Here is a 25,126-nt window from a genome sequence, read left to right as displayed (position 1 = left end):
TGCTTCAGTTCAGCTTCAACACTAAAATCTCGAGAAGAAAACACAATTCCTTGCCACACATTTTAACACACATGTTGAAACAAATAAAGATCACAACTTTTTGTTGGATGACAATTAAAGCCATATTAAGATAGTAATGATTGAATGAGAAAAACAAAACGCAAGCAATAATATGATTGATTACTTGACAAAATGGGAGCTTACAAGGACAAAACGGTGATATCATACAACAATGCTGATTATGTAATATAGTTCACCAACCATTTTCCTCTAAAGGGAGAAAAAAGGGAAATGCGATTCAATGATGCCCTAGGTGGGGTTCAATTCAAGTGCTGATAAGTATCTTCCAATCAACCTCCGATTGTACAAAGTTTCGAAACAACAACCTATAAAGCAGGGCCTCTATCTGGAAAAAAAATTCTTTTATTTTTCTATTGACAATCTTGTTTCCGACAAGGTAGCTATTTGGCAGTAACAGTCTAACAGAAGCTGGGAAGCGCACCGCCGACATGAATTTGATCAATCAATGCCCAAGGTGGAAAAGGGTTCAAGGACACCCTGACAAAAATTCAGAATGAAACAACTCTCAGAACTGCTTTCCGGAGTTAAATGGTAAAAGCTATGAAAACATTTAATTCCTCTCCGATAAAAACTAAGAGGGTAATTGAGTATATTAATAGAACTCAAAGGGAAGTATAGAAGTAGAAGCATATGCTTCAGAACATGGAGCAGAGACACATGAGATATCCGTCAAAGAATTGGATGGTACAGGACATTTTTTCCCCTTTGGTACTGATTCTATTTCAATAGGATCCATTTCACCAGTTGAATGTAGAACAAACAAATCAATTGAATTTGTTTATGTAACAGTATGGAATGAACTAATTTCATTCACAATCAATATTAAACCAATTTTACTTAAATATGCTACTCACAGAGCAGTCATCATGAACACGCCATATGGTCTCGCCCAGAAGATTTGCTACTGACAAGACAGTTAGCTGGGGAAAATAATTCTGCTCTGACACTGGAATGGTATTTGTTATGATCACCTCTTGAAACAAACCACTAGACAGCCTCTCTATAGCAGGAGGGCTGCAAAAAGGAAAAGTGAAAGTAAATATTCATGTAAGTAATAACGAATGCATAAATACTAAATGGGATTCTCAAATACTAAATGGAATATTCCAGCATGCTATTGTAAACAGTGACTGTGATGCAGAACATCACTATGGCTTATAACAATAGCAAAAGTCAAGATTAGATTCGTGCAGAAAGGAGGTATCAACAAAACAAAGGCTTTGCCTAGAACTCATTCCTTAAATGTCAATCAACTAGAAATGACAATCATATATCAAATCTGCAGATACTTTATTGGATCCTTTCACCTAATTATAATGCATGTCGAAACAGAGGATGGCAAGATACACATTCACACCTTTGTTTATACTTTCAACAGAGGGTGTTCCTGCGACCATCAGGTCGCTTTGGGCAAGCCATACCTTTACAATAAAGGCACACTCTCTCACATTCAAGTCAATATGTACCATATAAGATTAACAAAAAAGAACTAATGGTTGTTGGCACCAGTGGATATTGTCAAGATCACAACCTCTGCCGAAAAAAAATTCTCTATATGTCATACCGAAAGAGTGAAAGTGGAGATTCATGCACCAGATAAATTCAACATACCTAAAAACCGCATGTGTACTGCATGCATAGACTTCCCTGGCGCCCTCTTGATGTAGTAAAGCTGCACCCTTCGTGATAGTCCCTATATGCCACAAGCCAAACAATAATACTTTGTTGCAAGAATAACAACCAAGGATATAACTGCAAAGACTAGTTGAGAACATAAGAAATAATTATGAGAACATAAATCAATTCAAAAACCATGACAGTGAACCAAAATAATTTGTGGCAATTGTAGCTAAAATTGTAACAGAATGGGAATAGGAGAGGTTGCATGGACAAACTTACGATTTCCTGAAACTAGAATATACAAGAAGATTTTTGGCGTTTTCACTAATGCATAGTTAACAACTGATGCACTAATTGGAAGTACAAATTGTATATTAATAACTCGATTTGGAAGAACTCTAAGAACTGTGTATTGACTGACTCCAGGTACATTTTTTTTAGAAGAACTCCAGGTACATTTCACACTGGTGGTCTCAGTATGGGGCCCACTGAAGCGTGGAATGCACAGACAGTCAAAATTGAGCAGTCGCAACAGGGACAGCTGTCCTTAGCATCTCTCTACGATTTGATTTCCAGGTCTGTCAGATAACTCCATGTGTAGGCTTTGGCACAATTACATCTTAAACCCACCTAAAAGACTATCAAACAAGGAATAACCCTTCTCCAAGCCTCCAAGAAGCATTTGAAGGCTGTAAACATGAATCAAGTCTCTCCATCAAAAAGGAAAATTGTTTCCTAGGGTTAAGAAAAATTGTTTACACCTACAGAAGAGCTATACTATTATTTACAGGTTGAGACATAGTTGTCCTTTCTTTTGAAACCCCTATTTCTAATTTAACTAAGCTAATGATGACTTCCCTTCCCATGACATTTGCGTCAATAGGCAAGATCCTTCTTTTTGCACTAAAATCCACCTCTCTCAATTAACTATGTTGATTATCATTTCTCCAGAATATAGCTTTACCATCATGAGCTAGGGTCAACATCGGTATTTAATGTTCTACATTATTTTATATAATTTTCTTCAAACGTACTATTTATGTTCTATGTTATAAAACATATTAGAGCATGTACAAACTAACCAGCTGTGTCAATCATGTCATCCACCATAACTGCTACTTTTCCCTTCACGTCACCTATCAAATTCATCACCTGCAAAGTAGTTCATGTTATAGAAATGAGTTGCAATATATGTTTCCATATGGAACTATTTAAAAAAAAAAAAAGGACTTAAAAAGTAAAACTTATGCATAGGTGAATGATGGAAGAAGAAAAGAAAACAGAAAGAAAGGGTGTACATCAAGACTTCTGAGAAACAAAGCACAGGGGTTGTTCTGAGAAAAATTGTAATACCTCGCGAGCGGGTGGAGGAAGTTTAATGGCAGGGTAGAGATGGTAGAAATGCAATCAAGTAACCATATTTTTCAAGGTGAAGTAGTGACCATGGATATGTCTGGACTCAGAGCTAAACAACAGTTAGAACAACAATAGGAGGTCTTAAGTTAACGAAAAGATTGATATCTCAGATAAAATAGGGTGACGTTGCAAATGAAAAGGTCAAGGAGTATCAACTGAGAAACAAGGAGGGGTAGTTTTTAAGATTGATTTCAGAAAAGCGTAGAACCATTGATTGGGATTTCCTAGATCTTGAGCTGGATAGAAAAGATTTTGGAAGGAGATGGAGGTTGTCGATCAATGGATATTTAGCTCAGTTAATTTTGAGTTATTATAATAGCCTTTCAGTTTTATTTTTGAGCTGGTTAGAAAACATTGATTAATGTTTGCAAGAATAATTGGAAGCAGGTGGTAGCCATTGATCGGTGGGTGCCTGAAACTGAAATCAGTGAAATCTTCAGTAATAATTAATGAAGACCAAAAGGGAGTTTTGGAGCATTTAGAGAGTCTAGCCAGCTGGATCTCCTTTCCCCGTTTATGTTCATGTTAATAATTTGATGTCGAGTAGGAAAATGGAAAATGGATGCAATCGGTACTAAGTAGCAGGCTACCTATTTCATGTCTATTTGTAGATCCTCGTGTAGGAGAGTGATGAAAGGAGGAAGGATGATTTCATTAGTTGGGATAACGTGCAAAGATCTATAGAAAACTTGTCACAAATGAACCAAATATCTAAAACTCCAAATAATTATAGAATATGCATATTATGAAGAAACAATTACTATTAACTATAACATTTATAAGTTATGATGAAAAAGTTTAAAGATTCATTGCACTTGTAATATGTAACTTTGGACTCTAGAAAGAACAAATAAAATCAGAGAAAAATCATCGCTTTCACTTGTTACAAGACTTCAAAATCATGACTTGGTAACTTAAGTGTGCTTATCTGTGATCACATCTGGCCTTAAAATATATAATTGTTAAGTTTTCATTTCTTGTGCAACATCATCAGATAAACCTGGTCCCTCGTAGTCTGCATCAGCTTATCTAAGCTTGATAAACGATGAGGTTTCGCAATGATTTATCTTTCCAACAATTTCATGTGTCACTTCAAGATATTGTGAGAACAAGAAAATTATGGGAGGTAACTGTAACAAATTCATCTGAATAGTTCGTACCTCTGCCACATTGTGCCCATGGCGTCTTTTATCAACAATGGCTAGAGGAGCATCAGATAATTTTTTTGCAAACGCACGAGCTCTAGCAACACCCCCAACATCAGGTGAGACCACTACCAAATCATCAGAGCATATAGTCTTGCTGGCGAGGTAATCAAGGATCACAGGCTGGATATACATAAAGGAAAATTACATATAAAAATGGTGAATACATAAGAGGAAATGTCCAAAAATTAGAAGTCCAAAATTAATGCTACTTAGAATCTTATTAATATAATTGTAGAATTGCTTTCTTAAAAGATGTTGAGATAGAAATATCGCTTTCAGCCAATTTTAAATTTCATGTCAATTCAACTTTATTTCATTTCAGGTGGCCAAATAGCATTCTTGTAAGAGTCCAACACCCTGGTCTGTGAATAATGAAACAAAACAAACCAAATTATTACAGGTCTATTACCTGGCCATATACATGATCCACAGGAATATCAAAATATCCCATAGACTGCCCAGAATGAAGATCACATGCAAGAACACGATTTGCACCTGCTTCTGTAATTAAATTTGCAACAAGTTTGGCTGCAATAGATTCACGCCCTTGAGTCTGGAACAAACAACATTCAAGATAATAAGTAAAACAAACTTGAACTTAAAACTGGTTCAACCCTTACATCCCAATTTCAACTAAAATCAGTTAAGCATTGTGGGATTTGCCACATAATGCATTTGCACATATGCTATTATCTCAGGACTCTAAACATCTGACTATTCATGAGCCTATGTAATAGCCCAACCTATTTCCTGAAATAATTTGCGTATAAATTATATTCAGTCTCAATCTTAATGCTAGTGGGCTGAAATTTCTTAATGGATGTAAACAAACCAGATTTAAGGAATCTATCTTAAGTTTCCCTCGTATATCTACAAACTTAAGATATACACATAGATAAATTAATTCTCTACATCATAAATCACAACAGATGATTGACCAAAAATGTTATGGGGAGTAAAGTTAAACCTGATGAAGGTCAGATAATTACAAGCAATTAGTTGAGGGACAAGTTTCATGTTATCAACAATAAAATTTTAAAGCCCAGACTCCAACACCAACTTATTTGTACAAAGTTCCTCAATCTACCATAGGAAAAACACAATTAATTCCAGCTCATCTATGATAATTCTTTTTATTCAACAATTGCCGTCCATCAGACTTAAACTCATGACCTCCAGCAAATGGAGACTGATGGATGATATTTAATGCAATAACTCTTCATCAAGAAATTTAGTCAAATTTGTATTAGGAGTCTAGGACAACATGCATCAATCATTCCCAGAACCTCATATCTTTTTATGCTCAATATATAATATTATTAAGTTACCTTTCTATCAGCCCTGGCATATCCAAAATATGGAATCACAGCGGTAATATTCTTGGCTGACGCCCTCCGACAGGCATCAATCATTATCAGAAGCTCCATAAGGTTTTCATTTGCAGGAGGGCATGTGGGTTGCACAAGATATACATCACACCCTCTCACACTTTCTTGCAACTGAACATATATCTCTCCATCAGCAAAGCGTTTTATCTTAATCTTTCCAAGTTCCAGACCCATGTTGCAAGCAATTTCCTATCAAAAACACAAAAGTACATCAGACATTCTGCAATCAAAGGATTCATATGTTTACAATACATAGCTCCATTTGTTGTAGCGGAAAATAGTTCCAAGCAGAAGTTTCTTAAATTATTAATAAATAAAAAACAATTTGATGTTTGTTTGAATGGAAAAATTCCTTAGAAATATGAGCATTTCTTTAGATTGTGCCTCAGGAAATGTTTTCTCAAAAAACAAAGAAGGATAGGAAAACTTTTCCCGGTCTACCAAAGAGCAAAAGATACGATCAAGAGAATTTCTCCACTTTGAATAACAAATCACCATATGAAAACAAATATTAATAAACATAAATGGTAAATTTGTTTAAATGTATACCTGAGAAAGCGCAGGGTTTGCAGTGCCGGAAAATATCCTGAGTCTTGTATCGTTCTTGGTAGTTGCATTCACCAAATGCGTTTCCGTGGCCAAAAAGTTGGGCGCCATTTCTTCAGTCTTCAATAGTGGAGTTGATGGCTTACCATTTGCATATTTCAAAGGATCTCCCACATTACACCTCTACAATACATTATTCAGAATAAACAAATTTTAATCATATTGACAAAAAAATTGAACTGATAAAGAGGGAAAAACTCCTATTTTCAGACTCGAACGCTCAAATTGAAACTAATTATTCGAAATAAAGAAATGAATTCTAGACATAGAAAATAATATAATGAAAGAAATGAAGTGAAAGCTTGTCCTGGAAAAAGAAAGAAAACAAGAAAGAAAAGAAAGCTTTGTAGTGGCTTACCACGCCGTTTGGGGCTGCGATTCGAGAGCAAGAACGGTTAGGGAGAAAAGTGCGAGTGCGTAGAGATTCGCGAGAAGCGAGAGAGAATGGCGAAGCTGGGTGAAGCAGCGAAGTCATTTCTTTGAGAGTAGCAATCAGTTCTAGAGAGAGAGAGAGAGAGAGAGAGAGAGAGAGGAGTCTGAATGAGGGCTTAGGGTTTTGGAGGTTTGGGGTTTTATTGAAGGTTTAGAGAGTTCATAATTGGCGGAGACCGGTGGTGGAGAGTTTGGTATTTCTCAGCTCTTTCCAGTGGCGCGGGAGGGCGTTCAGGTAGTAGAAGAAACGGTGTTATTTGGCACCATTAACATTTCGTACGGATTAGGACAAAATTCCATCTTTAATATTTCTTTTTTTAGGTAATTTCCATTTTTATCCAAAAGGATTATTTCAGGATAAATAGCCGTAACTAAATTTCACATGCTATGTTAGAGCATTTCCAGCAGTTTGTCATTTGTTATAGTAAAAGGGGGTTAGGGCAACTACTATTCAGGTATATAGTGGCCGCCTTTGCAAAAAGTAATGTGTGTTTCCACCCGTTGCCATGGCAAAGGGCAAACACTATTCATTTTTTTATTTTTTTCACAAATTTTTTTACCTAAACAATTAATTTGGATAATATTTTCGGATTAGATTTTTGGGTTCATACGTGTCAATATTTATTATCGGATAAAATTTTTGGATAAGATTTTCGATTTCAAATTTCAGATAAATTTCAAATTTCAAATTTCAGATAAAACAAAACATTAAAATACAATGAACTAAGGAGCAAGCAAACTAACTTAATGGTTTTGATCATTTAACCAAATGTCTTTGTCTCATAACATCCCTTCGTTTTAGCTTCCAAAATTGTTTTGTTTCAGGGGACATATGGCTTGTATCCATGGTCATGGTTTCCCGATCCTTCCTCTCAATGTTTTCTTGGCATACATACTCCCTTTCTTTTGCATATTGTACTTGAATTGCCCTCTCGTCTTCTTGGGTTTTCATGTCTATTTCAATTCTCATGTAGCTTTGCCTTGCAATTTCCTCTAAAAATTTAAATATATTACTAGTAGAATTACTCCATCTCTTTGCATTCACCGCCTTTCTCCCAATAGGCCTCGGCTCCTTTTGGATGGGTGAGTCTTGACTCATTGAGGAATCCATAGACGAATCAAATGCCGGTGAATCATGGAGTGGCGTCTCGTTCAACACCACGATCGGACCCGTTGGAATAATTCAGAATCTCTTACAATTCTTCACCACCTCCCAACATTGGTCATGGTTGAAATTTTTTTTTGCCTTGCCCAGTAGCACCATACCACATTTGTGTTTGCATAATCTATATAAAAAATATATATTGGAAATGCAATAAACTTAAAAATATATTGGCAACGCAACAAATATAAACAAAATAATGGAAATGCAAGAAATATTTAAAATTTATTGAAAAATCAAGACATATTAACAAAATATTGGAAATGCAAGAAACATTTAAATCAATATTGGAAATGCAAGAAATATTAACAAAAATATAAAAAATTGCAATAAACATTATAAAAAAAATTAATAGGACATTAAAATTAATAAAAGAAAATTACAAATAATTTACCTCATTGCTAAGATTTTCCCCGCTTCTATAGTTGTCCATCGCTTTTGCCAAGGCACCTCTCCATTTCCCCAACTCTTTATTGAGAATTTTTCACCTACTAGACAATGTCATTTCTATACAGGTCGAACTCAATCTTTCACAAAATTTGGTATGAATTTTTCTCCACATATAACATAATTTCATCTCATTGCCCGAGACAGGACGATGACTAATTTGGACCCAACACTCACACAACAGAACATCTTCCATGATGCTCCATGCCCCTCCGGTTTCGATAGAAGAAGCCATAATATAATAGAGAAAAATAAAACTTGAAAGTGAAAAAAATATTGAGTAGAAAGTGAATAATAGTTGAAGGAGAAGAAAATGTATGAGGATTTGATGTTACAAGTGAAGACTATTGGTTGGCATTTATAGAAAGCAAAAAAAAAAAAAAAATCATTAATTTTTGGGTAATTTTTTCATTATTTTATTGCACAAAAATTCGCTGTCGTTGGATTGGAGGAAAAAATCCGATTGGAGAACTCAAACGAAGCCGCATGGTTGCTAGTAGGGGTGGGCACGGTTCGGTTTGGACCGGTTTTTGCCTCAAATTAGAACCGATCCAATACTATTTATCCGGTTTGGTTCGGTTCGGTTTTAATAAAAAAAATTTCAAAAATTGTCCGGTTCGGTTTGAACCGGTTTCGGTCCGGTTCCGGTTCCGGTTTGGTTTTGAACCGGATTATAAAAATTATTTTTTTAAATTACTTTTTAATACAATTCTCAACTGAAATATTATTTTTTTACTTGAAAATTAACAAATTATTCAATTTCATATAAAAAATAAATATTAAAGTGAGAAAAGAGAGATATTTTGACATTGAACTTGGATAAATATTATGTTTTTTTTTAGTGAAATTAAAAATATAGCATTAAATATAAATTATATATTGAAATTATATATTTTTTTAGTTTCACCGGTTCGGTTTGCCCCGATTCGGTTTTTGAAGACATGGAACCGGTCCAAACCGGTCCGGTTCGATTTTTGACCGGTTTTTGACTTTTTGGTCAACTCGGTTTTTTCCCAGTTTGATTCGGTGCGGTTCGGTTTGGATTTCCGGTTCGCCGATTTGAGTGCCCACCCCTAGTTGCTAGTCGTTGGCAGCACTGTAACGGGTGCGTTTGAATTTTTTTTAACGTTGACGCGTGCGTTACAAGGGCCAATGGTAAAAAAAATTCGACTGCGAGGGCCCCAAAAATAGGGCTCGCGTGCGAGCCAGCCCAATCTTGTGGCCCCCACCTCCTGCCCGGGCCAACCTTTGCTACTGGAAACGATTTTTGGGCCCGAAACCCACCCACCCCTCTAGCCTGAGTTGCTGGAAATGCTCTTAAGGAGACCACATTTATAGGCACCTTGTTTAACATCTCTGTATTCACAATCAAATCAAACTTTTCATTCAAATTCTCATGCTTGTCATTTAAATTCTCTCTCATTTTGCCCATGTGTGTCATGCGTAAAAGTAAAACAGCCCCATTAATTACATAATGGAATTTTTTTTTTTTTGGGCCAAAATTAGAAAGAGGGATTTCTTACATACATACATACTATCTATGTCTACAAATCAAGACCCTTTTCTACTGGTCTACAACCCGTTGGCAATTACATTAGGGAGTTAATTTGTCTAAGTTGTGTAAGTTGAAAGGTAAGGAAGTTTGAATTCAGTTACGTTTACCCAATTCACCAATAAATCTAGCTTAGGACTTTTTAAGTTTTAAAAGATGAAACTTTCAAATTTAAATAAATAAAATCGTTATTCTATCGATTTGTATGGTAGTATGATGAGGGATACAATGCATATATATACGCCTTGAAGGAAAAATAACTCCGAAAGTAGCATCAAAGTTGGCTCTTCAAAATTTGTTACAACTTCTTGATAAATTTAAGAAGAAAAGTAGAAAAACGCTTCACAGACAACTTAATTACACTACACGCTGCGTCCAAATCAATGGAGGCATTTACTTGAGGCTGAATGCACCTTGTGGTCAGGAGATCGATAGTCATTAAAAGGATGCAGTTAGCAAGCATCCTGCTGTAAGTCCAACAATCATGACGAAATCCCATACGGTAAAAGCGCAGCAGCCACAATCCTCCCTTCCTCATTGAGTATATTGTAGGTTGATACAGCATTTTTCTGAAACAAAAGAAGACACTATTATGAATTTGGTAGTAGAATCACCATTGTTACCATTACCAAAGCCCATTTCAACTGGAGCACCACATAAGTTTAATGCAAATAAAAAACTTATCAGAGAGTGAATTATAAGCACCCATATATTTCAGGAAGCAAGACGCTTCTAGGGGCTGTGGTGATTTGGTTGTGGTCATGGACAAGGTGGACACAACATAGTTCCTAGAACATTTGAGGTGATATTGGCTTTGCTTAGAAAACTATGTTGGTCATTTATTTGTCAGATGTATCCAAACACTACATGACCAGACCAGCATAATGCAAGAAAGAATGAAGTCAGAGTAAAAAAATGTAACAATGAAGTATACCGAGTCAATGGCTTCTAATTTCATTCCAGTAGACCGGATGAAGCGTTGTAGTTCAGGACTTACGGGTTCAATGTACCTCCCACAGCCAAGAATCAAAATCTCTGAAATTTCAAAAGAAGCGGTCAATACTGCTACAACAGAGCTTATCATTTAAACTGTAGCTGAAATAGGCTAAATTTCATAATAAAGAGTAAACCCAGTTATCATATTTCCAGTGATTGTCACGTGATCTAAAAGCTATTAACACGCGTGTTGTCATTATTTACTTGGGGGCATAAATTTACTGTACAACCTTTTTTTTTTTTTTAATCGAATTTTTATGGTACAACTCAATCAAGACCAGTCATTCATTTCTGCATTTGTGAAGTAATATGGAGAAAGGAGGGCATTAGGGATGTGCTACCGTCTCTGCTTTCACCAGGTCATTACCATTATCCTCAGATATGATAGGACTTCACAAAACTACACCATTTGTGTTTCCAGTTTCTAAAATGTTATTTCGTTAACTTCGTTTTCCCATCATCTTCTCCATTAGTTTCCTAACATCCCTTCACCTTCATCTTCGCATCTACACACCAACTATATTTCTCAAAAGGGAGACAGGAACGATAAGGCATCCTACCTTCCTCTCTCCTTAAATTGTTTTGTTTTTGCAGATGAGAAAGGAGCTAAACATAGATGTATGCATGAAGGAGCTCTAAAGCATGTCACATAGACTGGTAGCAAAGTATGAAGCATGATCAAAGATGTATCAAAAATCACATTTCTTTTAAACTGGATATCTGCCCAATATATTGGGAATAAAGCCAAACAACTCAAATGAATGAGAAAGCTAAAAATGTACTTATGACTTTAGCACTTATGACTTTGTACTTATGCAGAATGCACTTATGAGTCATGACCTTCTACTGAATAAATGCTTTCCTAATGATCTGTATAAGATTATTAGCTGGGTTCCCCAGGATTTTTAACCATTTTTTTTTTCATAGAAACATTGTATTGATAAAAAGAAGGATAAGCAATCCTCCTTACCAAATACAGACAGAAAAGATCAGACTCCTTAGAGTCAAATGATGTTAAACAAAATTGGAAAAAAAAAAAGCTAAAAACCACAATCCAGAATTGAATATAAGAAAACTAAGACGATATCTTAAATTGAAACATTTAAGCTACTTGTAGAAAGGAAATTTGCCCCTCTAAATTGTCTATATGTCTATTCAAAATAATCTGCGGAGGACAACCTAAAACAAGGTACATATGAAACATAACAGGATTAAAATGCAATTTGAAATTTACCTGGCACAGGTCGCACAGTTTGGAAGATGGACAGGCTGAATCACAGCATAAAATCCATTAAATTGTCAGTTACTTCTCCCTCACAATCAACATGTTCCACAGTTCTAGTAACTAAAACAAGTTCATGCATTCATACACAAATGTACACAGATGCATATATACATGTATCATGCATGGATGGAAAACTAGAACAATAATTTAAACATCCACTTCGAGTTTTTCGGGTGCAATTTTCTCAATAAAAGAAAGAAAAATAAAATTGAAATGCTAATAACAACCTTGAGCCATATCCTTCACTTGTTCTAAATATTATTCTTTAAGTAAATATTTTTACTATGAACAAACAAGAGAAAGAAAGAAAGATAGAGTAAAGACCTATCAGGAGTGATTTCAGAGAATTTCTTGGGAGCCCAAGACATCAACATGTTTCCAACACAAAGCAAGCTTCCTTCATAGTCCACCCCATTCACTGTGAACCCTGAGTCCGTGTACCTTCACACAGAGAGTGGCAAAATGGTAATCAGTGGTGGTTGTGGAAGAGCCAAAAACCAAAGAAAGAAGACACAGCAGGAGAATACCGTTGAAATCGAAGCTGGTCATTAGGGACGTTGTCAATGAGATTGATCTGATCGTAGAGAGAGAAGGCGCGTCTAAGCGAAGGCAGCGATTGTTGGCATGTGGGTTTTGGCTGGGCTTCCTTTAGGAGGCTCCGAATGAGGCTTGGCAGTCTTGCTCTCGTCCCCATTTCTGCCTCTCTCTCTGTGTTTCTGTGTGGCAATGCAAATGGGTTGGTTTGCTTTTTGTATGTGTTAATTCACATATGCACTATTTCAAACATGGAGTTCTAAAAAGAGCCAGAAATCAAAATCTCTTAAATTCATCAAAGAAATTAGTTTAAGCTGAAAATTTCAAGAGGGAATCAAAGAAGATGAAAAATTATGCATGGGTTTAGTCCAAATCTAAAAAAATGTTGAAGCAGTCTTACCTTGATGATTTTTATTGGTTGGATGACCTGGTAGCAAAGCATCATAGAGGTTCTGCCATTGCCAAAAGCTCAAGAGTGGCTGAGTGGGAATATACAACAGCAGAGCGAGCTTGGCGCGGACCATATGGGTATGGGTCACGGGCCGGTTTATTTGGCCCAGAGCTCGCAGGTCAGTCTTTAGTCCACTTAAGGTAGATTTAGCAACCTTAAGGGGGCCCAAATACTATATCCAACGGCCCCTTATTATCTCAAAGCTTCAACACCATCCATACAACGCACTACTCTAATTTAGAAGAATGAGAATTTGAAGAGAATTTGAACTCGGATGCAAGAAAGTAGACACACTAACTGGCCCAATTCAAAATTGTAGTTGGAGTTGAGTTTTTATAACTTCTCTCTATAATGTATGAGCAATATAGAGCCCATTAGAGATGCAGAGGATGAATAATGAAGATGATACAAATAACAATAGCAAATTACGAACGCAAACCATGTCATAGAGGTGGTTTTTGACCAAAAAACATCTTACATGTTAGGGTTTAGAATTCTCCAAATATGGCTTGGGTTCATAATTTGTTGATGTTATTATGTTATTTGGTTTCTTAAGTTCGAAACCCTTCGGTGCATTTTTTAATTTTTTTTCACCTATACTTCTAGCTCAGCTTATACAGACTCGTTAATTGTTGGCTTATATTTTCCTTTGGAGGCCTGTTGCTTGGGGCCCTATGATGTCGTGCAACTTGCTCACCCGAGAGGGCGGGCCTACTACACGATACTAGTAATTTTCTACCATCCCTCCGTTTAGATGAAAAAATTGAAAATTATATAGAATTCTAAAATGATGGAATTTATATTTCCATCATTTCAGTTTCTAGCAATTGAAGAGTGTTTGAATTTACGTATGTCGAATTTTGTAAATAATACTATGAGAATTGTGAAATGACGCATATTTTGGTGGAAATTAAACTCGGGAATTTGATGCCCCAATTTTCACGACTTTTTCAGCGCGTCATTTAATAAATTCCACGCTTAAGTTGCCAAACAAGTGAATTGTCAATTTCTTCTCTAAAATTCCAGACTTTTGGCTAAATTCTGAGTTATTTTCTCCTCATCTAAACAGAGGAATATCTATTTAGGTAATTTTATAACATAACTTCTAATTCAATTTTTATAAAAGAAGTGGTTGGAAAATAAGAATACCACATTTTTTTAAATAGAAAAATAAATAAGGAAGACCAAGTGTACCAAATGCAAACTTCAAGTAAGGAAAGACATTGTGTTACACATCGTAGGGTACATTATACATATATATATATATATATATGTGAAAGACTACACTATATTTTACATATTATTGTTTACAACACCTTGTGCTCAACATGGAGAAATGAAAAAGGCATTTCTCTAGTATCATTGCAACTCTACTAGACCCATATCCCTAAGAATTCACCAGCCTATGTATGATCTCTCTCACAGCATACATGAGACCGACTCCACACGAAGACCACTATGCATTTTGTGCATGCATTTTGTCAAAAAGATATAACCGGTACATGCAATAATTTTGACCTATTTTCAGACCCTCTATTTATTACCCGACGTAGCATCAAGTCCAGCAAACCCGAGTGAAAATTGATGAAACCAAATCAATTTATCAGACTCCAAGTTCAGGTTGCCCAATATTGTGCACGCCATTGTCATTTCCAACCTTTGCTTCAAACTTGATGTACTTGTACCACTTGGCACATAATATATACACCAAAAGATCAGCCGTTGTCAAAGCTGCCAAGAGAAAGTAGAATCTATCCAAATGACCCTTGTTTAGGTTTCCAGGGATCCATCCTGGCATTTCATCTCTAGTAGAAACTTTCATCACAATTGTAACAAGCAAGCTACTCACATAGTTCCCAAGTGATATTGAAGTCATGCAAAGAGCACTCCCAAAGCTCTTCAACCCATCAGGTGCTTGTCCATTGAAGAACTCCAATTGACCAACATACATGAACACTTCTGATGCTCCTACAAGCACAAACTGAGGAACTTGCCAAAATATGCTCAATGAGCTTGGACTTTCACAATTGTTGCATTCTTTGACTGCATATTTTAACCTGAACACCTCCACAACTCCAGCTGAAACCATTGCCATGATTGCAATGACAAGACCAATCCCCATCCTTTGAAGCTCAGTGAGTCTTTTCTTTCTAAGCCTGCCAAAAAGCGGATCGAGAAACCGCCTGCAGATGAAGATAAAAGCCGCTACGCTGAGAATGTCAAAGCTTGACATGCTGGCTGGGGGAATGTGGAACCCTGAAACGGTGGTCTTCATTGAGGCACCTTGTTCTACAAAGAGTGATGCCATTTGAGTGAAAACTACAGAGTAAAGTATTGTGCACAACCAAATTGGGAGGAGTCTCAGTATGCATTTCACTTCTTCTACTTGTGTCACTGTGCAGAGGCGCCATGGATTGTGAGCTCCCTTGTCCATTTCGTTCTTCTCCTTTGATGTGATGACTGCTGCTCTATCCAAGAATCTGGTGAAAATAATCAAAACATATGGATTGTGTTTAGCATTTATTAAAATTACTGAATTAAGAGACTTATATTTGGAGTTCTTTTGGTATTTTAGTGATTTTTTTTTTTTTTGCGTGGTTTTAATAAAAACAGTATAGCATAAAAGTGTTTCATACAAAAGCAGTCCCGCACACATTCGTGTGACTATTGATGTTATCTATTAAAAATATAATTTGTTCCTAAAAATTAAAAATTCTAGGAAAGCATATGAACTTACTTGAATCCATGGGTGTGAACTATGTTCCTATCATTTGGAGAGCATTCCTTCCCATCTTCCTCGTACAAATTCTCCCCACTTGGCATCATCTCAACCTTCCATTTTCTTGTTGCAGCAACCATCACCCGGCAAAACCTAGAGAGAGGGTTGCCCTGAGGCTTGAAATGCCTGTACCTTGGAGTACCACAAAGAAACAGGACCAATGCCATGGCAGCAGAGCCAGTGGATGCCCAAAACCCTAAAGTCCACATTCCTTTATCCTCAAAGTAGCCCAAGATTGTGTTTGAAAAGAGAGAGCCAAGATTTAAAGCCAAGTAGAAGTAGCTAAAGAAGGCTATCTTTGACTGCCCTTCTTTGGGGTCCCCTTGGTCATCAAACTGGTCCGCCCCAAATGTAGCTATGTTAGGTTGGTAGCCTCCATTTCCTAGTGCAATAAGATATATAGAGATGTAGAACAATCCGATTACAAAGGCTGAGTGGTCTCCACATGGAGTATTTTTATCACCGCAGCCTTTAGGCTTGAGTAAGAATATGTAGGTCGATAGTGATAACAACGACAAACCCTGTGGAAAAAAGAAAAAAAAGAAAAAACAAACAAACAAATTTACATGAGTATATACTTGCAAGAAAAATATAGATAATGTTGAACACAATATACCTAAAGAAGAGGAAAGAGAAGACAATCTATAGAGTTGAAATTTTTTTATCATAGAGCAAAGCAGAGCTAGAATTGTAAAGTTGGGGAGCCGAAGTGAAAAATACAAGTATATAAAACACCTAAGTATTCAATAATTACATGTTTAGAGCTAAATATTTATAATTTAGTCATGTCTAATTTGTTTCAGAGGGAACTATAACTTAAATTATAAGTTGTTTATTACAAATTCTATATGTTATATATAATATAATAAAAGAGAGATAAAAATATAGGGGCCAGGGCCACTCCAGGCCTAGGAGTGGCTCCGCCAGGGTATAAATTATTTCTACCACTTATATGCAAGTGAATCTCATCTTCGTGAAAGATGTAGTTAATCTTGTTAAAAATGTGGTGCTTAATTTTAGAATAATTCTCATCTGTCAAGTGTTTTTTCAAAAAAGCACTTTAATTTTTAATAAAAATTTTAACTTTCTTTAAATAGAAGTACGTCCAATAAAAGCATTTATAAGCAGAAGTGGTCCTACAAAAGCAAATTCCATATCGGCCATAAAACATGAAAGACAGCACAAGTCTTGTACCTCCCCCAGTAGGAGTCAGTGAGTCACTGAGGAAAGCGCCAAGAAGAGAGGAGGTAGTCACACCAATCTTTATTATTATTATTATTATTATTTTTCAATAAACCATGTGATCCCTATTATTCACAGAAAATTAAAATATTCCATACAAATATTTGAGACTTAGGGCTTGTTGGGCACGGCATCTTAAAAGGTTAAAAGCACTATATGGTATTTGGCTGAAAAATTTAAAAATACTTTTGAGATCATAAAAGCTTTGAGGAGTGTGATTCTGGATAGGTTAATAATCGCTTCTATAAAGAATCACTTCTCCATGTAATCATGTTAAGTGATTTTAAGTAAATTTATGGAGAAACACATTGAAGGTGATTCTCCCCATAATCACTTAAAATTACTTAAAGTAACTATATGAAGAAGCACGTGGGAGATGATTCTCTTTGTAAGTGATTCTGGCGCACCCAAAATCACTCCTAAATAAGCCCTTCTATAAAGGGGTTCCAAGTGTTTTTTTTATGAAGCACTTTAATTTTTAATAAAAATCAGAAAAATATGATGAATAGTGTTTTTGAATGGCAAGTATAGCAAATAACTTACAATGACAAAAATAAGTTGAAAGATAGCACAAGTCTTGTACCTCCCCCAGTAGGAGTCACTGAGGAAAGCGCCAAGAAGAGAGAAGAGGTAAACAGTTCCCGTCCATTTGCTGACATTATTTGCAGCCTCTGCGTTGTCTTGGCCCAGCACCCTCGTCAACATCAACACCAAGTTCACTCCTACTCCAAAGAATGCCAGCGTTGCCAGCCCTTGATTCACTGATGATCAGATCATGATCAGATTATGAAATTTAAGAAGGGAAAAAAAGAAGAAAAAAAAGAGCTGATTCTGATACGCAATAATTAATCAATTGTTTAGGGTGGTTGATCATAATTAGTAGGTGATTAGATATAAATCAATTTGTGTGCATTTTTTAAAATGATGATTATAAGCACTTATTGATTAATAATGGAGAACAGGCCGTGGTCGCATAATAATATGATGGCCACATATAGAAGAAGAATGATATATATGACAATTCTACTCTGTTGAAGAGCACGTGGCGGTGTGATTATAACACATAAATTTCTCCATCCCCCAAACTAGTTGTGCTTAGAAGTCAAAAAAACCAGCTATTGTTGATTTGATTTTAGCTAATTAAAGTCATCCATTATAAATCATATCACATCATTAGAAAGAAAAAGAGAAAAGACCTCAAAAGTATCACATGATTTTGGTGGTCCAACTAATCAGAAAATAAAATTACTTCAGAAATACATAAAGTTCAATTTTCTTTTATAGGAACCTCATAAATTATATTAATTAAGAAAATATTACATCATCGTTTAAAATAGGCGACCACCAAACATGATCATCTTCCATCCAAACAACTAACTCAGAACAAGATAAAGCAAAATAGATAGTTAAACTAATCGTGTTGCTAATTAGTATAATTAAGGATAGGGTTAAATACCTAATATGAGAGTTGCAGCAACCCATGTTCCAGTTCTCCCTCGGACTGCAGGGCGACCGTACCAATCAGTGGTTCCATCTAGGGTACAAACTTCTTTGATCTTTTGGTTCTTTTCCTCAACATATTCCTGAAAATTTGAATTTGTGACAATAAGTTAGCGCTATAAATTATCCATCTAAATGCAATATTTATTTATGTTCAAATCAATGATTTTGATACGCACTCTGTTAAAACTCCTGATGACCAAATTTCGACGATGTTACAATTTGACATGTTATATTGTTAAATTATTACCTAAAATTTCAATTATTTCATAGTTGTTAGCAAATTATTCATGCCTCAAAACATCAACAAAAGGTAATTAATATACCAATTTGGAAAAGGAAAAGGTAATATCTGTATCTTAGCACTCATGAATAATGCACCGTGTCATTTAGTCTTCAAATACAATTTGAATTCAGTGATATCTTAGTCATGAGTGGACTTTCGTTTTACACTAGTTCTCCATATCTTACCAAGTGAATCTTACAGAACAATTCTATATATAATTAAGATCTTTATTCTTTTTTTTTCGAACCATCTGCGCTTTCACTCCTAGAATATCATTCACTACACATTGATCATAAACTTTAACGAGTTGCCGTAGATACGATGTGTATGCCTCAATTAATATACATGTTAGTCATCAATTTCTAAAATAATCAGTAAATGTGATACATGTAACATCACTCGTCAGAAATCATCATATACGGTAATATTCACTAACCTGGTCATCTTTGCAAACATTTAAGCATGCCATAACCAAAAGGAGGAGCAAAAAGATGAGAGAGAGAGAGAGAGAGAGATTTGTTCTAAGGTAGGAAGTATAGAGGATGACAATATCTTATTGTTGGGAGGAAGTAGGATTCCTTCTCCAATTCGTTTTGTAATTTCCTTGTCCATATTGGTTTAGCTCCACGTAAAAATTGTTTTTTCAGTGATATCTTTGTCGTCAGTGCACTTTCGTTTTACATTACAGCTATCTTACACAAGTGAATCTTACAGAAGTACTATATATAAATTAAGATTTTTGTTTTTGTTTTTGGGGTATACATAACATCACATATATAAATTAAGATCTTTGATCTTTATATACACGTGTTTTCACACACACAACTGCTGCATGCACCACACAGAGATATGGAAGGTAGAATATATATATATATATATATATCTCACTAACCTGGTCGTCTTTGCAAACATTTAAGCAGGCCATTGCCATGTATTTGGCTAAACCTTGAAGGAGCAAAACGATGAGAGAGAGAGAGAGAGAGAGAGAGAGAATCAAATATATTGGAGGAACAAAAAGATGAAGTGTTTGTTCGAAGGTGAGGAGGAAGTAGGAGTGGGGGGATATAATATATATAGAGGATGGCAAGATTACATCAACGGCTAGGATTACATGTGGAAAGGTACGTGGAAACTAAGACAAAGAGCCACAGCTGTTCACAGGAAAATTGGTCGACTAAGTAGGTGAAAAGGATATGTACAGGAAGGAAACATAGAAATGGATTGGATTGGACTGGACTAAATAGAAGGGACGGGCTCAGACTTTAGGGTAAAAAGAATCGTGACATTGTTGGATACAGTCATCCTCCTCATCACAGCACAACACAACACAACACATCATTTTCACGTGAGGCTGTCTTTGATATCGACGTGTTTGAAACATGCCTGTACTGTTTTTATGAATTGTTAATTTTCTGCACGACTGTTTTTCACCATAATTTTGGGTGTTCCATTTTGTTTTTTTGTACGTGGTTTCTTTTTGTGAGTTTGATGCGCCAACAAACATATATGATATTATGCGTGATTGTCCACTTCTTTTTGGCTGCTTTTGAGGACTTAATTTGACCGTAAAACATATGTAAGGCCCGACTTAAGGGAAAATGGAGAGTAGCCAATTATGAAAATATCTTCCAATGAACTTTATTTTTTATATAATATATATACAGTCTCTTTCTATTTAGAGATTATTTAAATAATTTTATTTGAGAGATACTTTTTCTTAAATATTTTTTCAACGATTGAAACTATCTATTTTTGAATTCTACATTCATAGATCATCATTGCAAATAATTATACAAATTAGAAACCGTTTTGATATCCAATTGTGTCCTACAAAATCAATGAACACGGTGCTTTAAGAAAGTACTAAAATTTTAATAATTCAATTGAGTGATAAAATGATATCGGATTCAAGTGATTTTTTGTACATATAATCTTTGAATGAGTATCTACAAAATAGACGATTTGGATTAGTGAAATACAATACGGAGTGTTTCCTACAAGGGTATCCCTCAAATAAGTTATTTGAGGGATCCCTCAATGGAATATATATATTTATCTTACCTGAAGGGGTGTTAGGAGTAGGCTCGGGCGGGGCTGTATTAGATATTTTGGGTTGAAAAAAATACCCCATGAAGTAATTTCACCTCGTGTTCAAGATTTTCATGATATCGGCCTTCAACAGAGGAACCCATACTTAATTTTCATTAATATTGATCTAAAATAACGAAGAGGAAGAACAGGCAAGGGATAACACCCCACCCCCTTCCCCCTTCCCCCCCCCCCCCCCCCAACGCTAGTAGGTGTTTTAAATCCCTAATTAAATTAAATCTAACCAAAATAAACTCTAATTAACCTAGCCATGTACTAACCCCGAACAAATTGGTAGTCACGATTGATATCAAAATACAGGTCAATATATATGTAAATTTAAGAACTGATATTATCTCCATGGCCGATATTTTTATTCTACGTAATAGCAAAGTTTTTTTAAAAGGTTTTGGCCATGGAGATGGTAGTGATAGAAGTATGGTAAGATATTTGTGAGACATTAATTAAGTAAATAGTTAATTTAAATATAAAAAAAGATCTACATCAGAAAATACAAAAAAGAAATGTAATTTTATTTTGGCAGAAAAGTCAGAAGACTTATATGAATGACAATAAATGCGAAGATTAAATCCAATTTTTGTTTCTTAATTTTGCACTTATCCCAAATTTTAAAATATGGACGACCGATCCTAATATCAACGAATGAGAATGAAAATGGGTTTGAATAAGAAAAAATAGGACAAAGTTAATTAAAAATGTCACCGTCTTGGATTAAAAAAAGAGAGAGAAGATAATTGGAGTGAATAATGATTAGATTTTTGGGTCATGTGGACTTCATTTTGCAGCCAATCGATTTGGCCGAACAAATACATTTTTTCTCCAATTATGTTCTGTTTTAAATTATTAAATTATTTATTTATTAGAATAGAATTATTGGGTGCAATTGATAAATAAATTTCTATGCTAAAAATTGCCAAATATGACCAGGAGTTCATTTGGTGCTAAGAGCTAGAAGCAGCCGGCCCACTCAAGCTTAAAAGTGTAGTGGACGCTCTTAGTTCAGAGTACATGGACATTCTGGTTTGAGGGCCACACCAGAAAGTTCTAAATAAAGAGGGGGAAAAAGTAATCTGATTTTTAATCATCCGGATTAATATTTACTGTAACTACAGAATGAGCATTTTTAGCTATAAAACATGTTAAGATTGTATTTCGCAATAAAATAGAGGATGAGTATCTCGCAGATTCTTTCATTGTCTACATTGAGAAAGAGCTTTCTGTGGATATTGATTCAGATTCAATAATCAAAGATTTTGATACACTCAAAGAGAGAAGGGTTCCACTTCACTAGGTAAGCTCTTTAAATTTTTTTGAAGTTGGACAATGTGTTTGATTTTATATTTATTCATATTTTGTATTTTTTGTGTTATATTTGCTTATAATGTGACTTTGTTTGATTTATAAAATTTTATGTACATTTTTGTTTCATGAGAAAAAAGGCTTCCTGGGTCCATGATTGAGGGCCACACCAGAAAGTTCTAAATAAAGAGGGGGAAAAAGTAATCTGATTTTTAAACACCCGGATTAATCTTCATTAATTCTTGAGGATGCATGCATCAATAGATTATCAAGAAAAATTAGTCACCTAAAAACAGCTTAAATTCTAGTCAAGGTACTGGCATGTTAATGCCAGGTGTACTTATAGAATTTTGATTCGGGTCGTTGGATTCAACTTTGAAACTTCTTCTATAACACTGAGAAAAGAAGTATCATTAGAGCAAGTAATTAGTTAATATGTATGATTTGAGGCATTAATAAACTTGTTTTACATGATTTATAAGATATAACTTATACGTCAAGCAATTTCAAAGTATTTCTGTATTTAAGAACCAATACTTGTTTGAATTGGTTTTGGGTACACCTGTAAACCTTACCAATTTCTTTGATTTTTCTATACATCATAATAAAATTAAAGAAAGAAACATGGGCAAGTTTTTCCTTTTTTTCCTGGTTTCCCTTAAACCTTGTTTACATGAAATTTTGAGTGCTCAAAACCTTAATACCAGTTCTTTCTTATCATATTGAAGTATTTTAATTTCTTTCATCGTCGTCTTATACACCAACTAGCTTTTAATCTAATAATATTTCTTTTCTTATAATTAAAATGATAAGTTCAAATCCCTTCGATACACGATAGTCTTGTAGGGCTTCTTAACCCCGAGTAGATGGCGAAGTCACATACGTATATGTCATCTTAAAACCTTGTATTTAAACAGAGAGAGCTTATATTTTAATAGAGCGGATCATGATGGGTACCCCAAATAAAATTCCTTTATATGACACATTCCATGTATTCTAATGTGGAACTCAAAGTTGGCAACAACTTTTTCCTACTTTGTCCAGTGCATAACTCCACACGAATTTGACAAACTTTGAACTAAACTATACCAGATCTAGCAAGTTGCGATATTTTTATCAGATCAAAACACATGTTTTAAATATTACAAGTGCTCAAGTGGATCCATGGTGGTGGGTGGCTCATGTCCAAGGAGACAACTTAAAGTCAATGTCATGCTTAAAGCTACAAATTTTCTATATTTTTTTTTCTTTAATCGCATTCAACCAGTCATTTTCATACATAATTTTCAAAGCTAAACCCTAGCTGTGTATAGGGTTAGACTTGAAGTCCAGATTTGCTTTTATAATAAGTGCATGTGAAAAGCAGCTGCTGCTATGAAATTCAGTCACGGCTCTTTCCTATTGCAACATGTTGCTTGTGGCTTATCACTTTTTTAACATGATAAAGATTAATCAGCTTATGAATAAGCAGGAGCAAATATACATCTTCTTTCTAGGGATTTTTTTTTATTTTTATTTTATTTTATTTTATTTTATTTTTTTTGTTATTGTTATTGTTTTTGCTTTTTGGTGTTGGGTCCAGGTGTTGTGTCAGCAAGTTGAATTTAATCAAATTTGATTGCAGATTTTCAAACTGGTTTGATGACCTTTCCATTAGCTGTCTTGTCCATGGATAACCATTTTTTGACTTTAATATATGAATTCAAGTGATAATCACTCTCAAGATTTGATAATCTTGGGATTTATTGACTATGCCGAAATTATGATTCAGCATTGAAAATTTGTTGTGTCTAGGGTTTGTGAGGCCCTATCAATTTGGGTGGAGTTGCATTTATTTTTTTTGTTTCTTAGTGTAGAGTAGTCTTTACTTTAGACTCCTCCACTTTGATTCTTATGCTTGTAATTTCAACAAATTTGTACTTTTGGCTGCACGATGGTCCTCCTTGGCTAATATTCATGATGAATTTGCAATAATGATTAATTAAATGGTTGATTATTTTGCTATATTTAAAAAAAGCTTATTTACTGTTTCACCCTCTAAAAAGGACGTTTGGTTTCACTTTACCCCCTTAAAATAAAATTTTCTCACTTAACGCCCCAGAATCTCTAAAAGTTGCTTAAATTTTCTCACTTTATCATACTTCCGTCCATTTCCGTCCATAAAACCGTTAAGGGTGCTGACGTGACATGGGCATTCTAGTAACTTTAACTATCTATCTTATCTCCTCTCTGCCTCCCTTAACACGCCCCCCCCACCCCACCCCTTCCTTTCCCCTCGTATCTTTTATCTCTTCTCTGTCTGTGTCTGTGTCTGTGTCTCTGTCTCTCTCTCACTCACTCACTCTCTCCACCTCTATTTTCTATCACATCCCCTCCCTATACCCAACCCCATTTCTTTCTTCTATATGCCTCTCTCTCTCTCTCTCTCTCTCTCTCTCTCTCTCTCTCTATATTTCGAAAAACATGGGGTGTGTGGGAAATGTGTATACTCTTTAGCGCATATATATATATTTTTTTTTACACAGAGAGTGTGTTTTCCACACAAATGTGTATACACTCGGAGAGGAGAGAGTGTTTTTCTTTTTATGTGAGCATATGTGCGCTATCTCAAAAAGGGGGCAGGGCGTGCGCATATTTATTAGAGAAACATATAGTATATTGTGTGAGAGTGTGTGTAGAACAAGAGAGAGACAAGAAATGCGATAAGATATACGCTATGAGATCTCTTTCTTC

At 35.2% G+C, this 25,126-nt stretch overlaps 3 protein-coding genes across 3 annotated transcripts; all 3 read right to left on the bottom strand.

The window, feature by feature from the left end:
• LOC18785092 (ribose-phosphate pyrophosphokinase 1) lies at positions 141–19,494 on the bottom strand. The gene is made up of 10 exons (XM_007218037.2): positions 19,479–19,494; positions 6,678–6,850; positions 6,263–6,442; positions 5,654–5,902; positions 4,735–4,878; positions 4,278–4,445; positions 2,784–2,853; positions 1,693–1,774; positions 936–1,095; positions 141–558 (listed from the first exon to the last, which is right to left on the bottom strand). Exons 2-10 carry the CDS (start codon positions 6,792–6,794, stop codon positions 520–522), a joined length of 1,209 nt encoding a protein of 402 aa, XP_007218099.1. The 5' UTR covers positions 6,795–6,850; positions 19,479–19,494; the 3' UTR covers positions 141–519.
• Positions 10,127–13,234, bottom strand: LOC18786747 (NADH dehydrogenase [ubiquinone] 1 alpha subcomplex assembly factor 3). Its single transcript, XM_007218450.2, has 6 exons — positions 13,128–13,234; positions 12,721–12,909; positions 12,518–12,634; positions 12,143–12,177; positions 10,847–10,947; positions 10,127–10,481 (listed from the first exon to the last, which is right to left on the bottom strand). The coding sequence occupies exons 2-6, from the start codon at positions 12,885–12,887 to the stop codon at positions 10,395–10,397; spliced, it is 507 nt and encodes a 168-aa protein (XP_007218512.1). The 5' UTR covers positions 12,888–12,909; positions 13,128–13,234; the 3' UTR covers positions 10,127–10,394.
• LOC18787374 (protein NRT1/ PTR FAMILY 7.2) lies at positions 14,387–20,033 on the bottom strand. The gene is made up of 5 exons (XM_007220136.2): positions 19,878–20,033; positions 18,656–18,782; positions 17,743–17,960; positions 15,916–16,478; positions 14,387–15,658 (listed from the first exon to the last, which is right to left on the bottom strand). The coding sequence occupies exons 1-5, from the start codon at positions 19,914–19,916 to the stop codon at positions 14,782–14,784; spliced, it is 1,824 nt and encodes a 607-aa protein (XP_007220198.1). The 5' UTR covers positions 19,917–20,033; the 3' UTR covers positions 14,387–14,781.

The sequence above is a fragment of the Prunus persica genome, chromosome G2, assembly GCF_000346465.2.
Source record: "Prunus persica cultivar Lovell chromosome G2, Prunus_persica_NCBIv2, whole genome shotgun sequence".
NCBI classification, from domain to species: Eukaryota; Viridiplantae; Streptophyta; class Magnoliopsida; order Rosales; family Rosaceae; genus Prunus; species Prunus persica.
Note: the sequence above shows the minus strand (reverse complement) of the source record. Positions and strands in the feature narration are given on the sequence as shown.

Coding starts and splice junctions, on each gene's coding strand:
- LOC18786747 (XM_007218450.2), bottom strand. CDS start 12,887: ATGGGGACGAGAGCAAGACTGCCAAGCCTCATTCGGAGCCTCCTAAAG. Junction 12,178..12,517: donor TCTGAAATCACTCCTGATAG/GTCTTTACTCTA, acceptor GCTGTGATTCAG/CCTGTCCATCTTCCAAACTG. Junction 10,948..12,142: donor AACTGTGCGACCTGTGCCAG/GTAAATTTCAAA, acceptor TTGAAATTTCAG/AGATTTTGATTCTTGGCTGT.
- LOC18787374 (XM_007220136.2), bottom strand. CDS start 19,916: ATGGCAATGGCCTGCTTAAATGTTTGCAAAGACGACCAG. Junction 16,479..17,742: donor TTCAACTTATTTTTGTCATT/GTAAGTTATTTG, acceptor TTTTTTCCACAG/GGTTTGTCGTTGTTATCACT. Junction 15,659..15,915: donor GTTCACACCCATGGATTCAA/GTAAGTTCATAT, acceptor TATTTTCACCAG/ATTCTTGGATAGAGCAGCAG.
- LOC18785092 (XM_007218037.2), bottom strand. CDS start 6,794: ATGACTTCGCTGCTTCACCCAGCTTCGCCATTCTCTCTCGCTTCTCGC. Junction 6,443..6,677: donor TCGCAGCCCCAAACGGCGTG/GTAAGCCACTAC, acceptor AATGTATTGTAG/AGGTGTAATGTGGGAGATCC. Junction 2,854..4,277: donor ATGGGCACAATGTGGCAGAG/GTACGAACTATT, acceptor ACTACTTTGCAG/GTGATGAATTTGATAGGTGA.